Source organism: Nerophis ophidion, linkage group LG18, assembly GCF_033978795.1.
Source record: "Nerophis ophidion isolate RoL-2023_Sa linkage group LG18, RoL_Noph_v1.0, whole genome shotgun sequence".
Classification (NCBI taxonomy): domain Eukaryota; kingdom Metazoa; phylum Chordata; class Actinopteri; order Syngnathiformes; family Syngnathidae; genus Nerophis; species Nerophis ophidion.
This window is the reverse complement of record NC_084628.1, coordinates 10,122,357-10,146,409: the sequence shown is the minus strand read 5'-3', so window position 1 is coordinate 10,146,409 and position 24,053 is coordinate 10,122,357. Positions and strand designations below refer to the sequence as shown.

At 40.3% G+C, this 24,053-nt stretch overlaps 1 protein-coding gene across 3 annotated transcripts in view; it reads right to left on the bottom strand.

Annotated features, from left to right (window-relative positions):
* Nucleotides 1-24,053, bottom strand: part of st3gal4 (ST3 beta-galactoside alpha-2,3-sialyltransferase 4) — a 94,055-nt gene that overhangs the window by 15,486 nt on the left and 54,516 nt on the right. For all 3 annotated transcript variants that reach the window (XM_061878736.1, XM_061878734.1, XM_061878735.1), the window contains 6 exons: nt 23,053-23,134; nt 22,751-22,840; nt 15,300-15,397; nt 15,135-15,195; nt 12,547-12,642; nt 4,750-4,939 (listed from right to left, as the gene is read on the bottom strand). In XM_061878736.1, the coding sequence (XP_061734720.1) occupies nt 4,750-4,939; nt 12,547-12,642; nt 15,135-15,195; nt 15,300-15,397; nt 22,751-22,840; nt 23,053-23,134 (617 nt within the window). The remainder of the gene's footprint in view (nt 1-4,749; nt 4,940-12,546; nt 12,643-15,134; nt 15,196-15,299; nt 15,398-22,750; nt 22,841-23,052; nt 23,135-24,053) is intronic.

The window sequence follows — 24,053 nt, the reverse complement described above, 5'->3', positions numbered from 1 at the left end:
CGGAAAGATAGGAAGGAGCACGGAGATGCAAGCAAGCTGGTAACTCCCTTATGGCTGCAGGCGCCTCCACGCGCATAATAAGCAAGTAATGACCCTGCAACTCTAGCAGGGAGCTTACTAACAGGACCTGGGTCCATGATGGAATATGCACGTACACACTTGCATTACTGAGACCCTAGGTCAGGGGTCGGGAACCTTTTTGGCTGAGAGAGCCCATTCATCCATCCATTTTCTACCCCCTTATTCACTTTTGGGGTCGCGGGGGGCGCTGGCGCCAATCTCAGCTACAATCGGGCGGAAGGCGGCGTACACCCTGGACAAGTCGCCACCTCATCGCAGGGCCAACACAGATAGACAGACAACATTCACACTCACATTCACACACTAGGGCCAATTTAGTGTTGCCAATCAACCTATCCCCAGGTGCATGTCTTTGGAAGTGGGAGGAAGCCGGAGTACCCGGAGGGAACCCACGCATTCACGGGGAGAACATGCAAACTCCACACTGAAAGATCCCGAGCCTGGGATTGAACCCAGGACTGCAGGAACTTTGTATTGTGAGGCAGACGCACTAACCCCTCTGCCACCGTGAAGCCCGCTGAGAGATCCATGAAAGGCAAATATTTTAAAATGTGTTTCCGTGAGAGCCATATACCGTATTTTTCGGAGTATAAGTCGCTCCGGAGTATACAGTGGGGCAAAACATTATTTAGTCAGCCGCCGATTGTGCAAGTTCTCCCACTTAAAATGATGACAGAGGTCTGTCATTTTCATCATAGGTACACTTCAACTGTGAGAGACAGAATGTGAAAACAAAATCCAGGAATTCACATTGTAGGAATTTTAAAGAATTTATTTGTAAATTATGGTGGAAAATAAGTATTTGGTCAACCATTCAAAGCTCTCACTGATGGAAGGAGGTTTTGGCTCAAAATCTCACAATACATGGCGCTATTCATTCTTTCCTTAACACGGATCAATCGTCCTGTCCCTTTAGCAGAAAAACAGCCCCAAAGCATGATGTTTCCACCCCCATGCTTCACAGTAGGTGTGGTGTTCTTGGGATGCAACTCAGTATTCTTCTTCCTCCAAACACGACCAAAAAGTTATATTTTGGTTTCATCTGACCACATGACATTGCGGCTGTTTTTCTGTGTGCAATGATTCACAAGAAGCTTACATGAACAAATACTTGGAAATTTAACACAATTCAACCCTGGAAAAAGGGCTGTGAATCTTTAGGCATACCATACAATGTCTCATATAATTGTTCAACAAAAAGTTATATTTTGGTTTTATCTGACCACATGACATTCTCCCAATCCTCTGCTTTATCATCCATGTATCCATTTTGGTATAAACTCAACTCGTCGTGTTTGGAGGAAGAAGAATACTGAGTTGCATCCAAAGAACACCACACCTACTGTGAAGCATGGGGGTGGAAACATCATACTTTGGGGCTGTTTTTCTGCTAAGGGGACAGGACGACTGATCAGTGTTAAGGAAAGAATGAATGGTGAGATTTTGAGCCAAAACCTCCTTCCATCAGTGAGGGCGTTGAATGGTTGACCAAATATTTATTTTTTTCCCCCACATTCTGTCTCTCACAGTTGAAGTGTACCTATGATGAAAATTACAGACCTCTGTCATCATTTTAAGTGGGAGAACTTGCACAATCGGTGGCTGACTAAATACTTTTTTGCCCCACTGTATAAGTCGCACTGGAGTATAAGTCGCATTTTTGGGGGAAATTTGTTTGATAAAACCCAACACCAAAAATAGACATTTGAAAGGCAATTTAACATAAAGAATAGTTAACAACAAGCTGAATAAGTGTACGTTATATGAGGCATAAATAACCAACTGAGAAGGTGCCTGGTATGTTAACGTAACATATTATGGTAAGAGTCATTCAAATAACTATAACATATAGAACATGCTATACCTTTACCAAACAATCTGTCACTCCTAATCGCTAAATCCCATGAAATCTTATACGTCTAGTCTCTTACGTGAATGAGCTAAATAATATTATTTGATATTTTACGGTAATGTGTTAATCATTTCACACATAAGTCGCTCCTGAGTATAAGTCGCAAACTATGACAAAAACTGCGAGTTATAGTCCGAAAAATACAGTCATCCATCCATCCATCCATCCATTTTCTACCGCTTATTCCCTTTCGGGGTCGCGGGGGCGCTGGCGCCTATCTCAGCTACAATCGGGCGGAAGGCAGGGTACACCCTGGACAAGTCGCCACCTCATCGCAGGGCCAACACAGATAGACAGACAACATTCACACTCACATTCACACACTAGGGCCAATTTAGTGTTGCCAATCAACCTATCCCCAGGTGCATGTCTTTGGAAGTGGGAGGAAGCCGGAGTAGCCGGAGGGAACCCACGCATTCAAGGGGAGAACATGCAAACTCCACACAGAAAGATCCCGAGCCTGGGATTGAACCCAGGACTGCAAGAACTTTGTATTGTGAGGCAGACGCACTAACCCCTCTGCCACCGTGAAGCCCGCTGAGAGATCCATGAAAGGCAAATATTTTAAAATGTGATTCCGTGAGAGCCATATACCGTAATTTTCGGAGTATAAGTCGCTGCGGAGTATACAGTGGGGCAAAAAAGTATTTAGTCAGCCGCCGATTGTGCAAGTTTTCCCACTTAAAATGATGACAGAGGTCTGTAATTTTCATCATAGGTACACTTCAACTGTGAGAGACAGAATGTGGGGGAAAAAAATCCAGGAATTCACATTGTAGGAATTTTAAATAATTTATTTGTAAATTATAGTGGAAAATAAATATTTGGTCAACCATTCAAAGCTCTCACTGATGGAAGGAGGTTTTGGCTCAAAATCTCACGATACATGGCACCATTCATTCTTTCCTTAACACGGATCAATCGTCCTGTCCCCTTAGCAGAAAAACAGCCCCAAAGCATGATGTTTCCACCCCCATGCTTCACAGTAGGTGTGGTGTTCTTGGGATGCAACTCAGTATTCTTCTTCCTCCAAACACGACCAAAAAGTTATATTTTGGTTTCATCTGACCACATGACATTCTCCCAATCCTCTACTGTATCATCCATGTATCCAGTTTGGTATAAACTCAACTCGTCGTGTTTGGAGGAAGAAGAATACTGAGTTGCATCCCAAGAACACCACACCTACTGTGAAGCATGGGGGTGGAAACATCATGCTTTGGGGCTGTTTTTCTGTGTGCAATGATTCACAAGAAGCTTACATGAACAAATACTTGGAAATTTAACAGAATTCAATCCTGGGAAAAGGGCTATGAATCTTTAGGCATCACACGACTGTATTAGATTTGATTCCATACAATTTCTCATATAATTGTTCAACAAAAAGTTATATTTTGGTTTCATCTGACCACATGACATTCTCCCAATCCTCTGCTGTATCATCCATGTATCCATTTTGGTACAAACTCAACTCCTTGTGTTTGGAGGAAGAAGAATACTGAGTTGCATCCAAAGAACACCACACCTACTGTGAAGCATGGGGGTGGAAACATCATGCTTTGGGGCTGTTTTTCTGCTAAGGGGACAGGACGACTGATCAGTGTTAAGGAAAGAATGAATGGTGCCATGTATCGTGAGATTTTGAGCCAAAACCTCCTTCCATCAGTGAGAGCTTTGAATGGTTGACCAAATATTTATTTTCCACTATAATTTACAAATAAATTATTTAAAATTCCTACAATGTGAATTCCTGGATTTTTTTCCCCCACATTCTGTCTCTCACAGTTGAAGTGTACCTATGATGAAAATTACAGACCTCTGTCATCATTTTAAGTGGGAGAACTTGCACAATCGCTGGCTGACTAAATACTTTTTTGCCCCACTGTATAAGTCGCACTGGAGTATAAGTCGCATTTTTGGGGGAAATTTGTTTGATAAAACCCAACACCAAGAATAGACATTTGAAAGGCAATTTAAAATAAAGAATAGTGAACAGCAGGCTGAATAAGTGTACGTTATATGACGCATAAATAACCAACTGAGAAGGTGCCTGGTGTGTTAACGTAACATATGATGGTAAGAGTCATTCAAATAACTATAACATATACAACATGATATACGTTTACCAAACAATCCGTCACTCCTAATCGCTAAATCCCATGAAATCTTATACGTCTAGTCTCTTACGTGAATGAGCTAAATAATATTTGATATTTTACAGTAATGTGTTAATCATTTCACACATAAGTCGCTCCTGAGTATAAGTCGCAAACTATGACAAAAACTGCGAGTTATAGTCCGAAAAATACAGTAATATTTTTTTTTAACACTGAATACAACTAAATGCGTGCATTTTTAAGTAAGACCGACATTTTTAGAGTATAACAAGTCTCTCATTCTTTTTAATAACATTTTCATTTTGAAGCTAACCAATGATAAATAAAATACTTCTTACTATTAATCTTCCTTCATGAACAGGTGCGGTAAAAAAAAACCGGATGGATGGATTAAAATGCATGAGAATGTTTTATATATTGAACGTTATTTTTAACACTGTGATTACCAGCGGAATTATTCATTACTTATCGTGTTAAGTAATGTCAGCTAAGATGTATCTGAGAGCCAGATGCAGTCATCAAAAGAGCCGCATGTGGCTCTAGAGCCAGAGGTTCCCTCCCCCTGCCCTAGGTGCTTGTCCCTGATATGCTTGGCCAAAAAAGGTTAAGGGGGGAAGCAGTAAACGATTATTCCTGTACCCTCTTCTCATTGTAGAGGATCTCCTTGAGCCACCGTAGATCCTGTTGCTTGAACGGCACCAAGACCATGAGGGTGCCGGCCTCGTTGTTCAAGCCTGGGTTGTAGGAGGCGGACTCTGGGTAGAAGAACCTCATGGTGGTCTTGTTCCCCACATCTTCCTCGTAGCCCCTTATGGGAGAGTCGTTCAACCTGGGGTAGGGATTTTGGAGGTAAAAATCACATGGTTACATTCTACTAAGGTCCAAATACTAAGTGAACTACACTGCAAAAACTGAAATCGAAGTAAGATTGAATATCTCAAATAAGGGTGATATTTGCTTATTTTCTGTCTGATAAGATAATTCTTCTCACGAAGCAGATTTTATGTTAGATGTTTTACTTTTTTTAAGTGTTTCGGTCGTTAGTGATCTCAGTAAGATATTACAGCTTGTTGCTGAGATTTAACGACCTATATTGCGTAAAACATGCTTGAAACTAGAATATCAACTGTTGCAAAGCCGTGCCATCAACACAAGTATAAAACTCCTTTTTTTAAGTAATCATTTCTTGTTTCAAGCAGGAAAAAAAAAATCATGACTTTGACACAATTGTGTCTCATAATAAAACAGATGACAGCCAAATGGACTTTGCTGTTTTATTTTCAATGAAACAATGGAAAATACGTACTCATATAGTAGTACAGTTGTCATTAGTGAGAATATACTTATTTTAAGGTATTTTTGGGTTCATTGAGTTTAGCTAATTTTACTTGTTTTGGAAAGTCTTGACAAGCCAAATTTTCTTGTTCTATTGGCAGATAATTTTGCTTAGTTCAAATAAAATACCCCTCATTTTTGTATTTCTTTTTCTTGTTTTTGAACACTGACTTTTTGCAGTGTATAATATTGCATATACCAGTGGTTCTCAACCTTTTTTCAGTGATGTACCCCCTTTGAAAATGTTTTCAATTCAAGTACCCCCTAATCAGAGCAAAGCTTTTTTGGTTGAAAAAAGAGATAAAGAAGTAAAATACAGCACTATGTCATCAGTTTCTCATTTATTAAATTGTATAACAGTGCAAAATATTGCTCATTTGCATTGTTCTTTCTTGAACTATTTGGAAAAAAAGATATAAAAATAAACAAGTGATCCAGTTATAAAGATTTCTACACATAGAAGTAATCATCAACTTAAAGCGCCCTCTTTGGGGATTGTAATAGAGATCCATCTGGATTCATGAACTTAATTCTAAACATTTCTTCACAAAAAAAGAAATCTTTAACATCAATATTTATGGAACATGTCCTCAAAAAATCTAGCTGTCAACACTGAATATTGCATTGTTGCATTTCTTTTCACAGTTTATGAACTTACATTTATATTTTGTTGAAGTATTATTTAATAAATATATTCATAAAGGATTGTTTAATTGTTGCTATTTTTAGAATATTTATAAAAACTCTCACGTACCCCTTGGCATACCTTCAAGTACCCCCAGGGGTACGCGTACCCCCATTTGACAACCACTGGCATATACTATAGTTGTGAGCGTTGCGCGTGATCTACTAAGATTCTGTGTGCAATTGATAACTGCTGCAGACTGCCTTATTTACCGTGAGGACAATCATTTATTGCAAATTTAGGTCGCCATGCTCCTACCTGTGGCGTTTTGATATGTTTTGAAACACGGACCGTTATCTTACTGATAGGATGCAGTGTGTCTCCCATAACAATGTGACCTCGGACTACGTTAAGGTAACGTGTGGAGTTCCCCAGGGTTCGGTCCTTGGCCCTGCACTCTTCAGTCTCTACATGCTGCCGCTAAGTGACATCATACGCAAATACGGTATTAGCTTTCACTATTATGCTGATGACACCCAACTCTACATGCCCCTAAAGCTGACCAACACGCCGGATTGTAGTCAGCTGGAGGCGTGTCTTAATGAAATTAAACAATGGATGTCCGTTAACTTTTTGCAACTCAACGCCACAAAAACGGAAATGCTGATTATCGGTCCTGCTAGACACCGAACTCTATTTAATAATACAACTCTAACATTTGACAACCAAACAATTAAACAAGGCGACACAGTAAAAAATCTGGGTATTATCTTCGACCCAACTCTCTCCTTTGAGGCACACATTAAAAGCGTTACTAAAACGGCTTTCTTTCATCTCCGTAATATCGCTAAAAGTCGCTCCATTCTGTCCACTAAAGACGCTGAGATCATTATCCATGCGTTTGTTACGTCTCGCCTCGACTACTGTAACGTATTATTTTCGTGTCTCCCCATGTCTAGCATTAAAAGATTACAGTTGGTACAAAATGCGGCTGCTAGACTTTTGACAAGAACAAGAAAGTTTGATCATATTACGCCTGTACTGGCTCACCTGCACTGGCTTCCTGTGCACTTAAGATGTGACTTTAAGGTTTTACTACTTACGTATGAAATACTACACGGTCTAGCTCCATCCTATCTTGCCGATTGTATTGTACCATATGTCCCGGCAAGAAATCTGCGTTCAAAGGACTGCGGCTTATTAGTGATTCCCAAACCCCAAAAAAAGTCTGCGGGCTATAGAGCGTTTTCCGTTCGGGCTCCACTACTCTGGAATGCCCTCCCGGTAACAGTTCGAGATGCCACCTCAGTAGAAGCATTTAAATCTCACCTTAAAACTCATTTGTATACTCTAGCCTTTAAATAGACTCCCTTTTTAGACCAGTTGATCTGCCGTTTCTTTTCTTTTTCTTCTATGTCCCACTCGAACTTGTGGAGGGGGTCCGGTCCGATCCGGTGGCCATGTACTGCTTGCCTGTGTATCGGCTGGGGACATCTCTGCGCTGCTGATCCGCCTCCGCTTGGGATGGTTTCCTGCTGGCTCCGCTGTGAACGGGACTCTCGCTGCTGTGTTGGATCCGCTTTGGACTGGACTCTTGCGACTGTGTTGGATCCATTATGGATTGAACTTTCACAGTATCATGTTAGACCCGCTCGACATCCATTGCTTTCCTCCTCTCCAAGGTTCTCATAGTCATCATTGTCACCGACGTCCCACTGGGTCATTATTGTCACCAATGTCCCACTGGGTGTGAGTGTTCCTTGCCCTTATGTGGGCCTACCGAGGATGTCGTGGTGGTTTGTGCAGCCCTTTGAGACACTAGTGATTTAGGGCTATACAAGTAAACATTGATTGATTGATTGATTTAACACTTTTTTTCTGGGGATTTTAGAGGCAGTCCTGCACTGTACAGCAGAATCGTTTTGCTCATGGAAGATGCTGGCACTTACTGCGAGCGGCCCCTGAAATGTTAAATGCGCAAGAAATTGCAATACAGTTTTTTCATAAAGAAGATATGTTGATAAAATCCCTTCTACATGGAAAAACAAACGCCGGCAGACACCAAAATGCATCCATGGAATTTTGTTTTAATCAGCCCCTTCAGACATCCATCAGCTAAAAAAAATTTAAAATTATATTACTGAATAGACTGTCTAATATTTGTATTTCTGACACTTCGAATATGTTGAGAACTTGCACGTCCTTTCTAGACGTACTAAATAAAGACACAAAACAGCGGCTGCAGAACAGTTTCAGTCTTGATAGATCACACTATGTGTGTTATATGTATTTGCATTTTCTCCTCCCAATATTGTGGGCTTTCAGATGATTAGCATATATTCTTCATATTCATAAAGACAATTATGCAAAATGATTAGTTAGCACACTTAAAGGGATCATATTTATATATATTTTTTTCTACATTTAAAATACTACCATGTGGTCTACATAACATATAATGGTGGTTCTTTGGTCAAAATGTTGCACGGATTATGTTTTACAGACAATCTTCAAGCCGCTTTCTGACCCTCTTTTCAGGATGCGCCGTTTTATGGGCAGTGTTATTTACGTGGCTGTACTTTGACAGCGTCCTCTCCCCGTCACAAATGTTGTAGTTTTTAGCGATTCCAAATGTAGTCTACTGACAATAAAAGTTAGAATTATGCGCTACTTTGTCTTAGAAACGGCAACAGCGCAGGATTAATGTGCATGTACGAGCCAGTCTGCCACACAATGCAGAAAAAGAAGTAGCTTATTTACTACGGCGTCGAACTACAATGGCAGATTGGCGCATATTCCCTATACTTGCCAACCCTCCCGATTTTCCCGGGAGACTCCTGAATTTCAGTGCCGCTCCCGAAAATCTCCCGGGGCAACCATTTTCCCGAATTTCTCCCGATTTCCGCCCTTTCAGGCATTGCCAATGCATGCCTGCCCAATCACATAATATCTACGGCTTTTCACACACACAAGTGAATGCAAGCATACTTGGTCACCAGCCATACAGGTCACACTGAGGGTAGCCGTATAAGGAACTTCACCACTGTTACAAATATGCGCCACACTATGAACCCACACCAAACAAGAATGACAAACACATTTCGGGAGAGCATCCGCACCGTAACACAACCTAAACACAACAGAACAAATACCCAGAACCCTTTGCAGCCACTAACTCTTCCGGGATGCTACAATATACACCCCCCCACCCCCGCTACCAATACCTCGCCCCCCCCAGCGTGTCCTCCCAATCTCCCGAATTTGGAGGTCTCAAGGTTGGCAAGTATGATATTCCCTGACATCGCAAGTTATAAAAACATTACAGGTTGTGCAAATTCTAAACAACTCGTTTGGAGGAAGTATAAAGGAAGGCAAGATTGCTTTATTAATAAAAGAAAAAGAAAAAGAAAAAGAAAAGGAGCAACAGAAGAAAGCTCATTTGCTTTTCTGAACATAATGTTTTGTTTTCAAGTTTTTTACTCACTTTTTACAAATGTCTTACGACCAATTTTGCAAATTGGATAATCACACGCCCAAACAAATAGATTTGGCAAAAACATACTTTATATGGTATTGCATTTACCAATATTAAAATGTGCAGGTATCAAATTGTATACAATAGTACAACAATGCATACAGTACATCTAAAGTTTGATGTAACATGGTCTGATATAACGCAACGCTCTATGTAACGCAATGTTCTATATCAGTGGTTCCCAAATGGGGGTACGCGTACCCCTGGGGGTACTTGAAGGTATGCCAAGGGGTACGTAAGATTTTTTTTTAAATATTCTATAAATAGCAACAATTCAAAAATCCTTTATAAATATATTTATTGTATAATACTTCAACAAAATTTGAATGTAGGTTCATAAACTGATAAAAAAAATACAACAATGCAATATTCAGTGTTGACAGCTAGATTTTTTGTGGACATGCTCCATAAATATTGATGTTAAAGATTTCTTTTTTTGTGAAGAAATGTTTAGAATTAAGTTCATGAATCCAGATGGATCTCTATTACAATCCCCAAAGAGGGCACTTTAAGTTGATGATTACTTCTATGTGTAGAAATCTTTATTTATAATTGAATCACTTTATTTTTCAACAAGTTTTTAGTTATTTTTATATCTTTTTTTCCAAATAGTTCAAGAAAGACCACTACAAATGAGCAATATGTTGCACTGTTATACAATTTAATAAATCAGAAACTGAAGACAGTGCTGTATTTTACTTCTTTATCTCTTTTTTTCCAAACAAAAACGCTTTGCTCTGATTCGGGAAGAACTTGAATTAAAAATATGTTCACAGGGGGTACATCACTGAAAAAAGGTTGAGAACCACTGTTATATCGGACTTTGAGTATACAGTAATTTGCGGCATAGGGTCCAATAAACACGTTTTACATGTTCCCCCTTCTCTTTAGTAAGAAAAAAATGTAATTTTTCATTAGCATTATAAAATGATTTAATACCACTAAACCAGGGGTCGGAAACCTTTACTACTCAAAGAGCCATGTTGACCCGTTTCACAAAATAAAGAAAACTATGGGAGCCACAAGACTCTCGAAATTTAAAATGAAATAACACAGCGTACAAAGTTTTGTTTTGCTTTGTGCTATGTATTTACCAGGGGTCTCAGACACACGGCCCGCACCTTAATACGACAATTTATTATTAGCGTGAGTTTTATTTGAATGCTTGACAACCTCACATTTGCCAACCATCTCAATTTTTCCGGGAGATTACAGAGTTTCAGAGCTACCTTTCTCTCTGGTTTTCACCCAAACAAAAATAATAAGGGTGTGCAATGGTGACAATGCATTTAACGCCCTCCACAACCGTAACAAACAGCTTACTAGGCCGTTCGCATATTGTATGTGGCTTCTGCAGACACACATAAGCGACTGCAAGGCATACTTACTCAAAAGCCATACAGGTCACACTGAGGGTTTTGATATAACCCCCACATCTGAGGTCCTCTCCAAGGTTTCTCATAGTCAGCATTGTCACTGGCGTCCCACTGGATGTGAATTCTCCCTGCCCACTGGGTGTGAGTTTTCCTTGCCCTTTTGTGGGTTCTTCCGAGGATGTTGTAGTCGTAATGATTTGTGCAGTCCTTTGAGACATTTGTGATTTGGGGTTATATAAATAAACATTGATTGATTGATTGATTAACAACTTTAACACTCTTACAAATATGTGCCACACTGTGAACCCACACCAAACAAGAATGACAAACACATTTCGGGAGAACATCCGGACTGTAACACAACATAAACGCAACATAACAAATACCCAAAATCCGAAGGAAATCCCTACTCTTCCAGGGACCAAGATACATCCACACTAGCACCAAACGCCGCCCACCTCCACCGACGCCGGGGGTGGTAGTGGGGGGTGTATAATGGAGCCCGGAATAGTTATGACAAATAGGATTCTGGGTATTTGTTATGTTGCTTTTATAATGTGTTACAGTGCGGATGTTCTCCCGGAATGTGTTTGCCATTCTTGTTTGGTGTGGGTTCACAGTGTGGCGCATATTTGTAAGAGTGCTAAAGTTGTTTATATCACAACCCTCAGTGTAACCTGTATGGCTGTTGAACAACAGTGGCATGTGCGTTGAGTTAGCAGTCGCACGCTAGATGTGGCCGGCCGGCACTCAGATAGTATTAAAGTGGACGCTACGACATTGTCGAGAGGACGCTGAAGGCATTGCCTCCAAGAAACAGCCTTAATACTGTTGTCTGGGTGAAATAATGAGAATGTAATTCTGGGAAGATTCCTGCAAGAGGCAGTGAAATATGGAAAACGTCCCGGTATAATGGGGGGGGTGGTAAGTATGCAGCTGAGCCACATTAGAGTGATCCAAGAGCCGCATGAGGCTCCGGAGCCGTGGGTTGCCGACCCCTGCACTAAACTAACCCCTTGACCATGTTTGGTTGCACGCAAGCCTTAAAAGTTGTAAGTTGTGTTTGTGGCACAACAAATCAGATGATGCCAAACTCCAGGGCATGCAATAAATCCTGACCATCAATAGCCTACTTGGCCCTGCAAATGCTTCTCTTGTCAGAGGAGAGAGTAGAAGAGAGGGAGGGGGCCGAGTTTCGATGATGGGGGGACAAAAATGCATTGTCGCCACGCCAACAGGCTGGCTGTTTGAAAGCGGCTTAGAACGACTCAATGTGTCCATTCCAAAGGCCGTTAAGGCAGATTCGAACTTGCACATTCATGCCCAACAACACAAAATGTTTTTTCTGACTTTTTCTATTCAGAAAAAAAAAAAGATTCTAGTGAAATATTGTTAACTGCAGAGACAAGTTAAAAGTGTCAAATTCCAAATCAAATTGTTGACGATTGTATTGAGATCACTGGTAAACAATAATCCGTTTTTTTCTACACGATTTAAAAGGGAACAAATAACTAGATGGCATTACCAAGTGGATTGCAGGAATTATTAGGAGAAAGCATGCTTACCGAATGACCACATCATATTTGTTAATGATGCCTCCTGAGGAAGTGTTTTTAATGGCGAAGCCGTTGCCGATGACAACACAGGTTCTGCATTCGAGGCTGAAAAAAAAAGGACAGAACACGAACATACTGTAAATGGGACTGACTTATGAGACCTAAAAAAAAAAACAGTCACATTTGTTGTCCCACCTATGGGTCGTGGTCTGTAAGACATGCTAGCCTACTGTACATAAATATCACAGTTTTATAATATTTTTCTATATCTTTATTTCTTCATTTAATAGGGAAAAAAAATACAGGCAACAAGAAACAGACCCTTTTTTTTAATCCACATTTAAAAAACAAAAAAACATTACATTTCCCAATCCAATCCAATCCAATCCACTTTATTTATATAACACATTTAAACAACAATAACGTTTCCAAAGTGCTGCACAGCCATGTTAAAAACAATTGTAAAAAAATAAATAAATAAATAAATCAAATTAAATTAAAAAAAAAGTATATATATATATATATATATATATATATATATATTATGCTCCACCAATGACTGAATAAAAACAAAAAATAAATAAATATAAAACCAATAAAAACAATATAAAAACAAATATGATTAAAAACTATTTTAAAGGGTAAAATCAATTAAAACAGTAAAATAGAAATCAAAGTGTATAAAAAACACAGAGGACAACAGAGAACAGAGGACCACACAACTCACGTAGTGTTAAAAGCCAAAGAATAAAAGTGGGTCTTAAGACAAGACTTAAAACACTCCACTGTGGAAGCAGTTTGAACGTGGAGCGGCTTTGTTGTATAGACTTTTGAAAAGTGGTCAACAACTAATTCTTTACAATTAGTTGTCCTGACAATGCCTCTGCAAAGATGTTTTGTTTGATTGCGGCCATGTTTTGTTTTACAAATTTTGTGTACAGACACTGTCTTGGCACTGAGCTCATACTTGCCAACCTTGAGACCTCCGAATCCTGGAGATGGGGGCCCACGTCAGGTTTTGATGGTAGCCGGGGTGTATATTGTAACGTCCCAAAAGAGTTAGTGCTGCTGGGGGTTCTGGCTATTTGTTCTGTTGTGTTTATGTTGTGTTACGGTGCGGATGTTCTCCCGAAATGTGTTTGTCATTCTTGTTTGGTGTGGGTTCACAGTGTGGCGCATATTTGTAACAGTGTTAAAGTTGTTTATACGGCCACCCTCAGTGTGACCTGTATGGCTGTCACTTATGTGTGTAGTAGCAGCCGCAGATCTTATATGACTGGGCCAGCACGCCGTTTGTATGGAGGAAAAGCGGACGTGACGACAGGTTGTAGAGGACCTTTAAGGCACACTGCAAAAACTGAAATCTAAGTAAGATTAAATATCCCGAATAAGGGTGATATTTGCTTATTTTCTGTCTGATAAGATTATTCTTCTCACTAAGCAGATTTTATCTTCCAGTCTTTTACTTGTTTTAAGTGTTTTGGTCCTAAATGAGGTCGGTAAGATATTACAGCTTGTTGCTGAGATGTGATGATGACCTATATTGAGGAAAACATGCTTGAAAGTAGAATATCAAGTGTTGCAAAGCTGTGTCATTAACACAAGTATAAAACTACTTTTTCAAAGTCATCATTTCTTATTTCAAGCATGAAAAAAAAAGATTCCGAGCGCATATCATTATGTCAAGATAATGGCACTAGCATTTACTTAAGAATATTTTTCAACATATTAAGCAAAAAGGTCTTTTTTTTTTCTATCAAGAAAAGTGCACTTGTTATTAGTGAGAATATACTTATTTTAAGGTATTTTGGGGTTCATTGTGGTTAGCTAATTTTACTTGTTTTGGAAAGTCTTCACGAGCCAAATTTTCTTGTTTTATTGGCAGATAATTTTGCTCAGTTCAAGTAAAATACCCCTCATTTTTGTATTTCTTTTCTTGTTTTTGAACACTGACTTCTTGCAGTGTGGGGTCTGACAGTACTGACAGCCTACAAAACCAGGCCAGACACCACAAAGTTCTACAGGAGCTTAATTTAAGAATATTTTTCAACATATTGGGCAAAAAAGTCACAGATTTTTTATCTACCAAGAAAAGTGCACTTCTTATTAGTGAGAATATACTTATTTTAAGGTATTTGGGGTTCATTGAGGTTAGCTAATTTTACTTGTTTTGGAAAGTCTTGACAAGCCAAATGTTCTTTTTCTATTGGCAGATAATTTTGCTTAGTTCAAGTAAAATACGTCTCATTTTTGTAATTTTTTTTCCTTGTTTTTGAACACTGACTTTTTGCAGTGCAGTGCCTTTAAGGCATTCCCCCGAATATTGTTGTCCGGGTGGAAATCGGGAGAATGGTTGCACCGGGAGATTTTTGTGAGGGGCACTGAAACTCGGGAGTCTACCGGGAAAATCGGGAGGGTTGGCAAGTAGGCCTGAGCTGTGAGGGAAATTTCAAACACAACTTATTTATTTAACGGTTTTCATTTTCTCGCTGTTTATTGAATAAAAAAATATGAATAAAATGTTTTTTTGTTTTTTTTAAATAAATATTTGTCAGAAAAATCTGAGAAGCGCTTTGAGTCACTTCACTTTCACTTACTTGTCTATGATGGCTGGGACCTGATAATTAGTTACTGCAAGAACCTTCAGTAGTTGCATCTCTGGAAGGAAAAAAAAAGGTTTAAATGCAACCAAAAGAAGTTGATTCGTCTTGATTATTATACAGGAATAAATACATCATGAGGGGGAGCGAATAACAACGTACCACTGCCTTTTATGCCGTAAGGTAGCGCCAAATTGGACACGTGTTCCCGCCAGAAGAAATCCTCCAGTTTGAGAAAGAGCTGTGTTTGTCTGCTAATGCTGCATGAGAAATAACAACAGATATCACATCACACACGGCACTAATTATTGTACACGTCAACAAGAATGAGGACAGAAAGCACACAATAGACAATACAAACTACACTGCCAGCGAACGCTCAACGCATGTGGAAAACGTCTCGATGTGCTTGGGTGACGCTTTAACCCCACCAAGGCGTTTCTGGTATCTATTAGCCAGGTAACACGGGCCTGTTACAAGCCAACCGAGGCCATTTACATGATGTCATTTAAGTGCATTGAAATCCTCCTTTTGGCATGAGGAGGGGGAAAACGAAACAACGTTCACTGAGGCCCACAGAGCGAGACTTAGGTGGCATGTTGTATTTTTGGTGTGAAACGGTTGTTTTCTGACTGGCGGTGGACTCCAGCTGTTTACGACCTAACTGTCTTTTGACATTTACGAGCCTCATGTGGTGACCAGCACTGCATGGTAGGTGGAGATAGATCTCTAGGGGAGGGCTTTAATTAGGCAAAATGCCACTGGTGATTGCCTGGGGGGTCATCCCAGTGACTGTTAAAGACAACAACTACTAGTGGATTTCATGCAAAAAAAAAGAGAAATAAAACCTCTAACTAAAACTTGGAATCCGGGAGCTTTAAACATTCATAGGACATATGTGAATCATAAAAAAAAAAAACAACAACCAAGAGTGGCCTTGATACATTCTGACAAACCACAGATGGAAAATGACGGATGTAAAGTATTAAAAAAACAAAAAACTAAATTTTTCTGCTTTGGTGTTTAGGGCAAGGGGAAGACCCAGGACACGTTGGGAAGACTATGTCTCCCGACTGGCCTTGGAATGCCTCGGGAAGAGCTGGACGAAGTGGCTGGGGAGAGGAAAGTCTGAGCTACCCTGCTTAGGCTGCTGCCCCCGCGACCTGACCCTGTATAAGCGGAAAAAGATGGATGGATGGATGGTTTTTGGGTTTTTTTGCGTGGCGAGCAACACTCACATTTGTGGTGAAGCCAAAAATGTATTAGCAACAAAGTACGTGGTCAATATGTCCTCATACGCGGCAAAAACCCTAAGTAAGATGAAATATCTTGATACTACTAATATATTTTTTTTAAATAGTGCATTTAGGAACGTTTTAAAAATATTTAAAGATATAAGTTTGCATAGCGGGGCAGCACGGTGTCACAGGGGTTAGTGCAGGGGTGTCCAAAGTGCGGCCCGCTGGTCATTTTTTAACGGCCCCACGGCACGTTTTTAAAAATACAATTGAAAAAAATTAAAAACATAATCAATCAATCAATCAATGTTTACTTATATAGCCCTAAATCACTAGTGTCTCAAAGGGCTGCACAAACCACTACGACATCCTCGGTAGGCTCACATAAGGGCAAGGAAAACTCACACCCAGTGGGACATCGGTGACAATGATGACTATGAGAACCTTGGAGAGGAGGAAAGCAATGGATGTCGAGCGGGTCTAACATGATACTGTGAAAGTTCAACATGATACTGTGAAAGTTCAATCCATAATGGGTCCAACACAGTCGCGAGAGTCCAGTCCAAAGCGGATCCAACACAGCAGCGAGAGTCCCGTTCACAGCGGAGCCAGCAGGAAACCATCCCAAGCGGAGGCGGATCAGCAGCGCAGAGATGTCCCCAGCCGATACACAGGCAAGCAGTACATGGCCACCGGATCGGACCGGACCCCCTCCACAAGGGAGAGTGGGACATAGAAGAAAAAGAAAAGAAACGGCAGATCAACTGGTCTAAAAAGGGAGTCTATTTAAAGGCTAGAGTATACAAATGAGTTTTATGGTGAGACTTAAATGCTTCTACTGAGGTAGCATCTCGAACTGTTACCGGGAGGGCATTCCAGAGTACTGGAGCCCGAACGGAAAACGCTCTATAGCCCGCAGACTTTTTTTGGGCTTTGGGAATCACTAATAAGCCGGAGTCCTTTGAACGCAGATTTCTTGCCGGGACATATGGTACAATACAATCGGCAAGATAGGCTGGAGCTAGACCGTGTAGTATTTTATACGTAAGTAGTAAAACCTTAAAGTCACATCTTAAGTGCACAGGAAGCCAGTGCAGGTGAGCCAGTACAGGCGTAATGTGATCAAACTTTCTTGTTCTTGTCAAAAGTCTAGCAGCCGCATTTTGTACCAACTGTAATCTTTTAATGCTAGACATGGGGAGACCCGAAAATAATACGTTACAGTAGTCGAGGCGAGACGTAACAAACGCATGGATAATGATCTCAGCGTCTTTAGTGGACAAAATGGAGCGAATTTTAGCGATGTTACGGAGATGAAAGAAGGCCGTTTTAGTAACGCTTTTAATGTGTGCCTCAAAGTAGAGTGGTATAAAAGAGCAAACAGGTGAAATGTAACAAGAAATTGTTGCAAAGCTTACTTTCATAACACAAAGCTGCCATGCGGGCTGTTTCTTTCTTTAAAAAATAATAATGAATCAAAATCAATGTCATTTTGAATTATTGACCTATTCAAAGTTTTGATTACGTCACATTAAATATTCCACTTTGAGATATTTTTTGGGGAAAATGTTGTATATTTAATGTTTTGCCATTTAAAAAACTGAGCTGTTTTTTTTTTTTAAAGAAGGGCGTAAAACAAACAAACAAAACATAAACAACAATAAAACTTAAAATTGACGGACATATCTGAAGTTGATCTCGATATTATTGTGCTAAAAGTAAACAGTACAAAAAAATGTATAATTAATTTTTTAACACCTTAATGAGTAGGACACTTTTGGATCCCCAATTATTTTAGTGTGATTTGTTTTTAAGTGTCATTGCTCAAAAAATAGTAATGAATCAAAATCCAAAATTAAGGCTCCAATTATTATATAATCTCATATATTCCACCTAAAAAAGTTATTGTGTGAAAATATTGCATATTTTGTGTTTTTTCCATTTTTTTTCCAATGTTGATCTAGAGGTTTAAAATTTGCATAATAACAATTTTAATACTGAATAATGACACGTTTTTTATAAAAAAAAATTTGACCAAAACCCTTTGGGATCCCCGGGATCATAACTGAGTGGAGGCCTAAATGTATATTTTTTTATACATATATTGTATTGGTTTTTAAAATGTCCCCCGCTTGCTCTGATTTTTCAGTGTGCGGCCCAAAGTGGAAAAAGTTTGAACACCCCTGGTTTAGTGCATCTGCCTCACAATACAAAGGTCATGAGTAGTCCTGGGTTCAATCCCGGGCTCGGGATCTTTCTGTGTGGAGTTTGCATGTTCTCCCCGTGACTGCGTGGGTTCCCTCCGGGTACTCCGGCTTCCTCCCACTTCCAAAGACATGCACCTGGGGATAGGTTGATTGGCAACACTAAATTGGCCCTAGTGTGTGAATGTGAGTGTGAATGTTGTCTGTCTATCTGTGTTGGCCCTGCGATGAGGTGGCGACTTGTCCAGGGTGTACCCCGCCTTCCACCCGATTGTAGCTGAGATAGGTTCCAGCGAACCCCTGCCACCCCAAAAGGGACAAGCGGTACAAAATGAATGGCTAGATGAAAGTTTGCATAGCAGCCACACTGGTACTTTGGACATATTCCATGACATAACTCAAATATTTTAAACCAAAATGTTACCTGAATATTTAAGATCACTTTTACCTCTGTTAGTACTGTAACGATTGGTTGGTTGGTAAGTTAGATAGCCCGCTAGCAGCATAATTAAAAAAAGTTATGGCCGGATTTTTCCATGAAACTTTCAGGTAACGTCAGAAATTGGATAAGGAAGAAGATTTTGGGGCTTATCGGGATCATTTTGACAACATTACCTGTGGTTCATGAGTTGGAACTTCCTTGTGTGTAAGCTAGTGAGCCCGCCTCCACCCGCAGAGACAAAGAGAGTGGTTGACTGACCACTGAATTCCCGCGGAGTTTCTTGTTGAATACGTCGCGGAATGATGCGTGTTTGTGACGTCTCGGGTTGTAGCGGACATATTAGCCCAGCACCACTTACGGCTAAAAATCGTCTCTTTTCATTGCATAATTACACAGTAATTTGGACATCTGTGTTGCTGAATCTATTGCACCTTGTTCAATAATAATGGAGACTATAAAGAAGAATGCTGTTGGTGTAAAGCGGTGGATTGCAGCTGTCTTTGGCACAGAAACACAGCCGCTGTTTCTTTGTTTGTTGTGAAGCTTTAACACAGAGCGGTCAAGCGAACATGTATTTCTCTACGTCAACCAGCAAGTTTTTGGATGGGAAAATTGTGATATTAAGTCGGCTCTTACCAGAGACTTGAGTGGATTATGCGACCTCCTCCTGCAGCTGTCAAAAAGGCAGCTGTGATCTTGGCTCCTCCATTGGCTTCTTTCAGAGACACTGGCGTTCACCGCAGCCCTCCGACTTTCAAGTATGACTTTATAATCTCACTAAAACACTATTAACACAATAAGCAGATAAGGGATTTTCCATAATTATCCGAGTAAATGTGTCTAATTACGGCTTCACGGTGGCAGAGGGGTTAGTGCGTCTGCCTCACAATACGAAGTTCCTGCAGTCCTGGGTTCAAATCCAGGCTCGGGATCTTTCTGTGTGGAGTTTGCATGTTCTCCCCGTGAATGCGTGGGTTCCCTCCGGGTACTCCGGCTTCCTCCCACTTCCAAAAACATGCACCTGGGGATAGGTTGATTGGCAACACTAAATTGGCCCTAGTGTGTGAATGTGAGTGTAAATGTTGTCTGTCTGTGTTGGCCCTGCGATGAGGTGGAGACTTGTCCAGGGTGTACCCTGCCTTCCGCCCGATTGTAGCTGAGATAGGCACCAGCGCCCCCCGCGACCCTGAAAGGGAATAAGCGGTAGAAAATGGATGGATGGATGTGTCTAATTACATCTGAATCGCTCACACTGCCGTCGCCTGGAGCCGTCGCCTTTTCTTTTTTTTTCAGTGCTTCACTCTAACTTTCCTCATCCACAAATCTTTCATCTTCGCTCAAACTAATGGGGAAATCGTCGCTTTCTCGGTCCGAATTGTACTTGCTGCTGGTGGCTATGATTATAAACAATATTCAGATGTGAGGAGCTCCACAACCTGTGAGGTCACGCTCATATTGTCTGCTACTTCCGGTACAGGCAAGGCTTTTTTTATCAGCACCAAAAGTTGCGAACTTTATCGTGGATGTTCTCTACTAAATCCTTTCAGCAAAAATATGGCAATATCGCGAAATGATCAAGTATGACACATAGAATAAATAAATGATAAATGGGTTGTACTTGTATAGCGCTTTTCTACCTTCAAGGTACTCAAAGCGCTTTGACACTACTTCCACATTTACCCATCCACACACACATTCACACACTGATGGAGGGAGCTGCCATGCAAGGCGCCAACCAGCACACATCAGGAGCAAGGGTGAAGTGTCTTGCTCAGGACACAACGGACGTGACGAGGTTGGTACTAGGTGGGAATTGAACCAGGGACGCTCGGGTTGCGCACGGCCACTCTCCCCACTGCGCCACGCAGTCCCTGCAGCTCTTGGGTTGATGACGACAACTTATGTTTTGTTTGATCATCCATATTACTGCCTTGTGTCAGACAGTGTTTGGAAATAAATAAAGTAAATAAACATTTACAAAATATTTCTGTGTAAATAACTCATTTTTTAAAAAGCATATATCTGCGGCTTATATTCCAGTGCGGCTAATATACGGAAAATTATTTTTTTTCTTCTAAACTTTAGTGGGCGCGGCTAACATCAGGGTGCGCTCTACAGTTCGGAAAATGTCTTTATTTTTTGTTTTACTTACTGTCAATGAGGATACAGTGTTATGCAGAGGTGTACTTGTAACATTTTAACAAACAATCCATACTATATATAGTTGCGGTCTGAGAGCAGAAGGTGGGGGAGCGCAAAAAAATGTATTCTTTCTAAGGGGGTGCGTAACAGCAAATAATTGAGAAGGACAATAAATTGGCCCCAGTGTGTGAATGTGAGTGTGAATGTTGTCTGTCTATCTGTGTTCAGGGTATCTGCAGGTTTCAGCAAGTCAAATTTAAGACTTTTTAAGGCCTTTTTAATGCCACCTCAATGACAATCAGTCAAGTTTACTTTTTGTATGTTTATTAATAAACAAACTGATAAGCACCACTCTGCCAAACAGCTTATCAAAAATCTTGAGGGATCCAAAAACTTTGACATCCAAAACAAACAAACCAACACCAATGGCAGTAAAAACATAATAACCGAGGTGAGGGTAAAAATAAATTACATTTGGTCAATAAATGGGTTGTACTTGTATAGCGCTTTTCTACCTTCAAGGTACTCAAAGCGCTTTGACACTACTTCCACATTTACCCATTCACACAAACATTCACACACTGATGGAGGGAGCTGCCATGCAAGGCGCCAACCAGCACCCATCAGGAGCAAGGGTGAAGTGTCTTGCTCAGGACACAATGGACGTGACGAGGTTGGTACTAGGTGGGATTTGAACCAGGGGCCCTCGGGTTGCGCACGGCCACAACCTCCCACTGCCCCATGCCGTCAATAATAGTGCAATTATAGTGCAAAACAGTATTATAACAACAACAAAACACTGAACACACACTCAAATGAGCCTCAGCTGGCTGTTCTCATTCACGAGTTCTGCCTCTATTTTTTTCAGCTCACTCATTTTTTCTTTGTATCTCTTGAAGAGATACAAAGAAAAAATGAGTGAGCTGAAATCACTCACTTTTACTCAGAGACGGCACGTGCCGTAACTTTTACTCAAAGACGTGCCCCGAAAAAAAAACTGGCCTGACAATTTAAGACCATTGAGTACTGAATTTAAGACCATTTTAGGAATTTCTAATAAATTTAACACTTTTTAAGGCCTTAATTTTAGATACATGAATTTAAGACTTTTTAAGGATCCGCAGATACCCTGGGATGAGGTGGCGACTTGTCTAGGGTGTACGCCGCCTTTCGCCCGAATGCAGCTGAGATAGGCCCCAGCACCCCCCGTGACCCCAAAAGGGACAAGCGGTAAAACATTTTTTGGTGTATACAAGTCAAGAACGCCCTATGATGTTTGATCTCTCATGTGACAGCTTATAACTTGCAGTTTTTTTTGTTTTTTAGCCATGCAGTACCTAATGTAGTGGCTTGTGATTGTACAGCTGAGTAAACTAAGAAACAAAGGAATGGATTTAGCAGAAAATAACTGGGCTGTGAGAACCTAAGAATGCACTTTTATCATGCGCAAATGGAAGCATGTGCTATGTTCTACAATGAACTACTTCAAAAAAACCAAGCACCTTTTTGTTCAAATCCAAAATGCCCGGCAGCCCCTATAAACCATACACAGCTTCCTCCCCAGTTAAAAACAAAGAGGTGACGCACCTTAAGTTCAGGCTCTCCCACTTCTTCTGCGTCAACCAGCCACCACACGGAGACTTGCTGCTGAAGACATACTTGCTGGTGCCTGTGTAGCTGGAACAGACACAATCACCAAAAGAGTGACAATTGCTGCTACTAAATTGTGTTAAAAAAAAAAAAAGAGCCTTGAATAAAACTGCAAAAACATTAACGTTGTTTTGGAATTCATTACCTTTAGGAATTGTTCAGCGTTTTACAGACCTCGAGAGCTTTTTGGTGTAAAGTGACAAATAACAGTGTGCGTGTGTACAAGTGTGTGTGTTTACCTCTGAATTATGGCATAGGAACAGTAGTAGGCGACAAAGGAGACGAAGAAGAAGATAACTGGTAAAAGCCTAAGGCACCATGCTGGAATCAAAAGGAAGAGAGAGAGAAAAAAAGGTTTAATTGTTGATGCTGAAAAAAGAAAAACAACGGTCTAAAGTACCAACTATTTTAATATTATCTGGAGACACAAGTATGGTCAACCCGTTCTGGTCCCAGCTGATAAGGCAAACAGGGCAAATAACATGCATGGGGGGGGGGGCATATGTATTTTCAAGTATTTCTTATATATATATACACACACACACACATACAGTGGGGAAAAAAAAGTATTTAGTCAGCCACCGATTGTGCAAGTTCTCCCACTTAAAATGATGACAGAGGTCTGTAATTTTCATCATAGGTACACTTCAACTGTGAGAGACAGAACGTGAACAAAAAAATCCAGGAATTCACATTGTAGGAATTTTAAAGAATTTATTTGTAAATTATGGTGGAAAATAAGTATTCAAAGTTCTCACTGATGGAAGGAGGTTTTGGCTCAAAATCTCACGATACATGGCCCCATTCACTCTTTCCTTAACACGGATCAATCGTCCTGTCCCCTTAGCAGAAAAACAGCCCCAAAGCATGATGTTTCCACCCCCATGCTTCACAGTAGGTATGGTGTTCTTGGGATGCAACTCAGTATTATTCTTCCTCCAAACACGATGAGTTGAGTTTATACCAAAAAGTTTTATTTTGGTTTCATCTGACCACGTGACATTCTCCCAATCCTCTGCTGTATCATCCATGTATCCATTTTGGTAATTAATGAATACAAAGTTCTTACTTGGGTAATGAACATGAACACCAAACTCACCCAAACAATAAAATAATCTAATCATTGTGGTATCGATTATATACTGATACCAAAATGATTAGATTATTGTGGTACTGATACAGTACAGTACTTAGTACCGTAACTGTTGGAAAAGTCAGCAAAAGTCCCAAAAAAGTTCTA